This window comes from Octodon degus, unplaced genomic scaffold (assembly GCF_000260255.1).
Source record: "Octodon degus isolate 3935 unplaced genomic scaffold, OctDeg1.0 scaffold00233, whole genome shotgun sequence".
In the NCBI taxonomy this organism is placed as follows: Eukaryota; Metazoa; Chordata; class Mammalia; order Rodentia; family Octodontidae; genus Octodon; species Octodon degus.
Window position 1 is genome coordinate 965,138 of NW_004524809.1, and position 1,620 is coordinate 966,757.

The 1,620-nt window shown below is 54.1% G+C and overlaps 1 protein-coding gene across 2 annotated transcripts in view; it reads left to right on the forward strand.

The window, feature by feature from the left end:
* The first annotated feature begins 517 nt into the window (after positions 1–517).
* Tamm41 (TAM41 mitochondrial translocator assembly and maintenance homolog) overlaps positions 518–1,620 on the forward strand; it is a 57,113-nt gene continuing 56,010 nt past the window's right edge. The window contains exon 1 of one of the 2 annotated variants that reach the window (XM_004645607.2): positions 518–806. In XM_004645607.2, coding sequence (XP_004645664.1) covers positions 681–806 — 126 coding nt within the window. In that variant the 5' untranslated portion in view covers positions 518–680. The remainder of the gene's footprint in view (positions 807–1,620) is intronic. The other variant, XM_023705973.1, reaches the window with a different exon arrangement.

Consider the following 1,620-nt stretch of genomic DNA (forward strand, 5'->3'; position numbering starts at 1 on the left):
AGTTTGGTTCCGTCTGGAAAATAGAGGCACTAGGAGAAATGCATGAGAAAATTGTTAGCTATTACTTCCTCCTCCTCCTCCTCCTCCTCCTCCTTTTGACAGTGATGGGACTGGTACTCAGGGCTTTTGTACATGCTAGTCAAATGTTCTATGGATGAGTTATATCCTCAGCCCTAGCCTTTCCTTTCTTCCTTCCTCTCTCTTCCCTCTTCCCTTATCTCTCACGCCCCCCCCCCGTCTCTGTCTCTCTGTCTCTGTCTGTATTTCTCTCTTTTCCCGCCAGGTTCCTCTCTCCCTCTTTCTGTTGTTTTATCTTGAGACTAGTCTCATAAGGTTGCCCAGGCTGGCCTGCAGCTCCTGGGCTGACGCCTCCCATCAAGGTCAAGTTGCAGCCCTGGTCTGCAGTGCGCTCCTCCGACCACCAGGGGCCACTGCAAGACCCTCGCGCTCGCCCACCCTACGAGCGCCGTCTCTCTGCGTACGAGGTGCGTGTGTGCGTGAGGCGGGGCCAGAGCCGGAAGCGCAGCCGGCGTGGCTACGGTCTCTCACCTCGACGCGGTTCCAGACCTACTGTCGCGGGCTGCCGGCGGCCCTCGCGGGTCTTCGGTGTCCCTCCTCCATCCAGTGTGGGCTGGTCCCCACCCCTGGTCTTCCCGTCCCTGACTGGCTCGCCCCGCCCCATGGCGCTGCAGAGCTCGGGAGTGGCCTTCCGCAGGATCCTGTCCCACTTCCCCGAAGAGTTGAGCCTGGCTTTCGCCTATGGCTCGGGGGTGTACCGCCAGGCGGGGCCCAATTCAAACCAGAAGGTGAGCCCGGTCCAGCGGCGTGTCCTCCGAGTCCCCTTGTTTCCACGTGTCGCCTCCCAGAGTGCAACCGAGTGCGACATCAGCTCTAGCTGAGTCTCAAACCCCGTTAATGGGCTTGGCACCCAGGGCCCGGGCACTGAGCTGTCTCAACCCTTTTTTGTTTTTTGTTTTTGAGACGGAGTCTAGCTAAATTGCCCGGCCTAAGTTCGTCCTTGGGATCATCCTGTCCCAGCCTCCTAGAGTGCCAATACACGTGTGTGCTACCGCGTCTGGCTTCCTCAAAAATTTAAATGTCATCGGTGGTTTGTGGATCAGGGTGGCCGGGCCTTAGCCTCTGGAAGGCCCCTGCCTCATTTCTCACAGATTTTCCTGTGAGCAGACCCGAAAATCCTCCCAACACATCTTTCCTTCGTTTTCATTCCCACGTTCAAGTTATCAGTTCTTGTATTCAAACACTGAAGTCTCATTCATTACGAAACCTCAGTACCTTTTCCTCACCTAGAGTTGTCTAAGGTTTCTTCCACTCTTAATCTCTGCTCACCTCTTCTGCAAGGAAGTTTCCAGACATGGCTAAGACCTCCCTTTCAGGTCTCAGATACACCACACAAGTATTCTTTTCGAACATTGTCAGATTGCGTGGCTCCCCTGAGCGCATGAGCAGGTTCTCTGACACGACCCCCTAAGTACCTGGTACCCAGGTACTTACACCAGTACATTCTTCAGGACATACACTTGTTATCGCCAGAAAAAAATTTCTCCTTTCTGTTTGTGGATCATTCATTCCGAGTAAAGTTAGTTCACTATGCATTTTTTT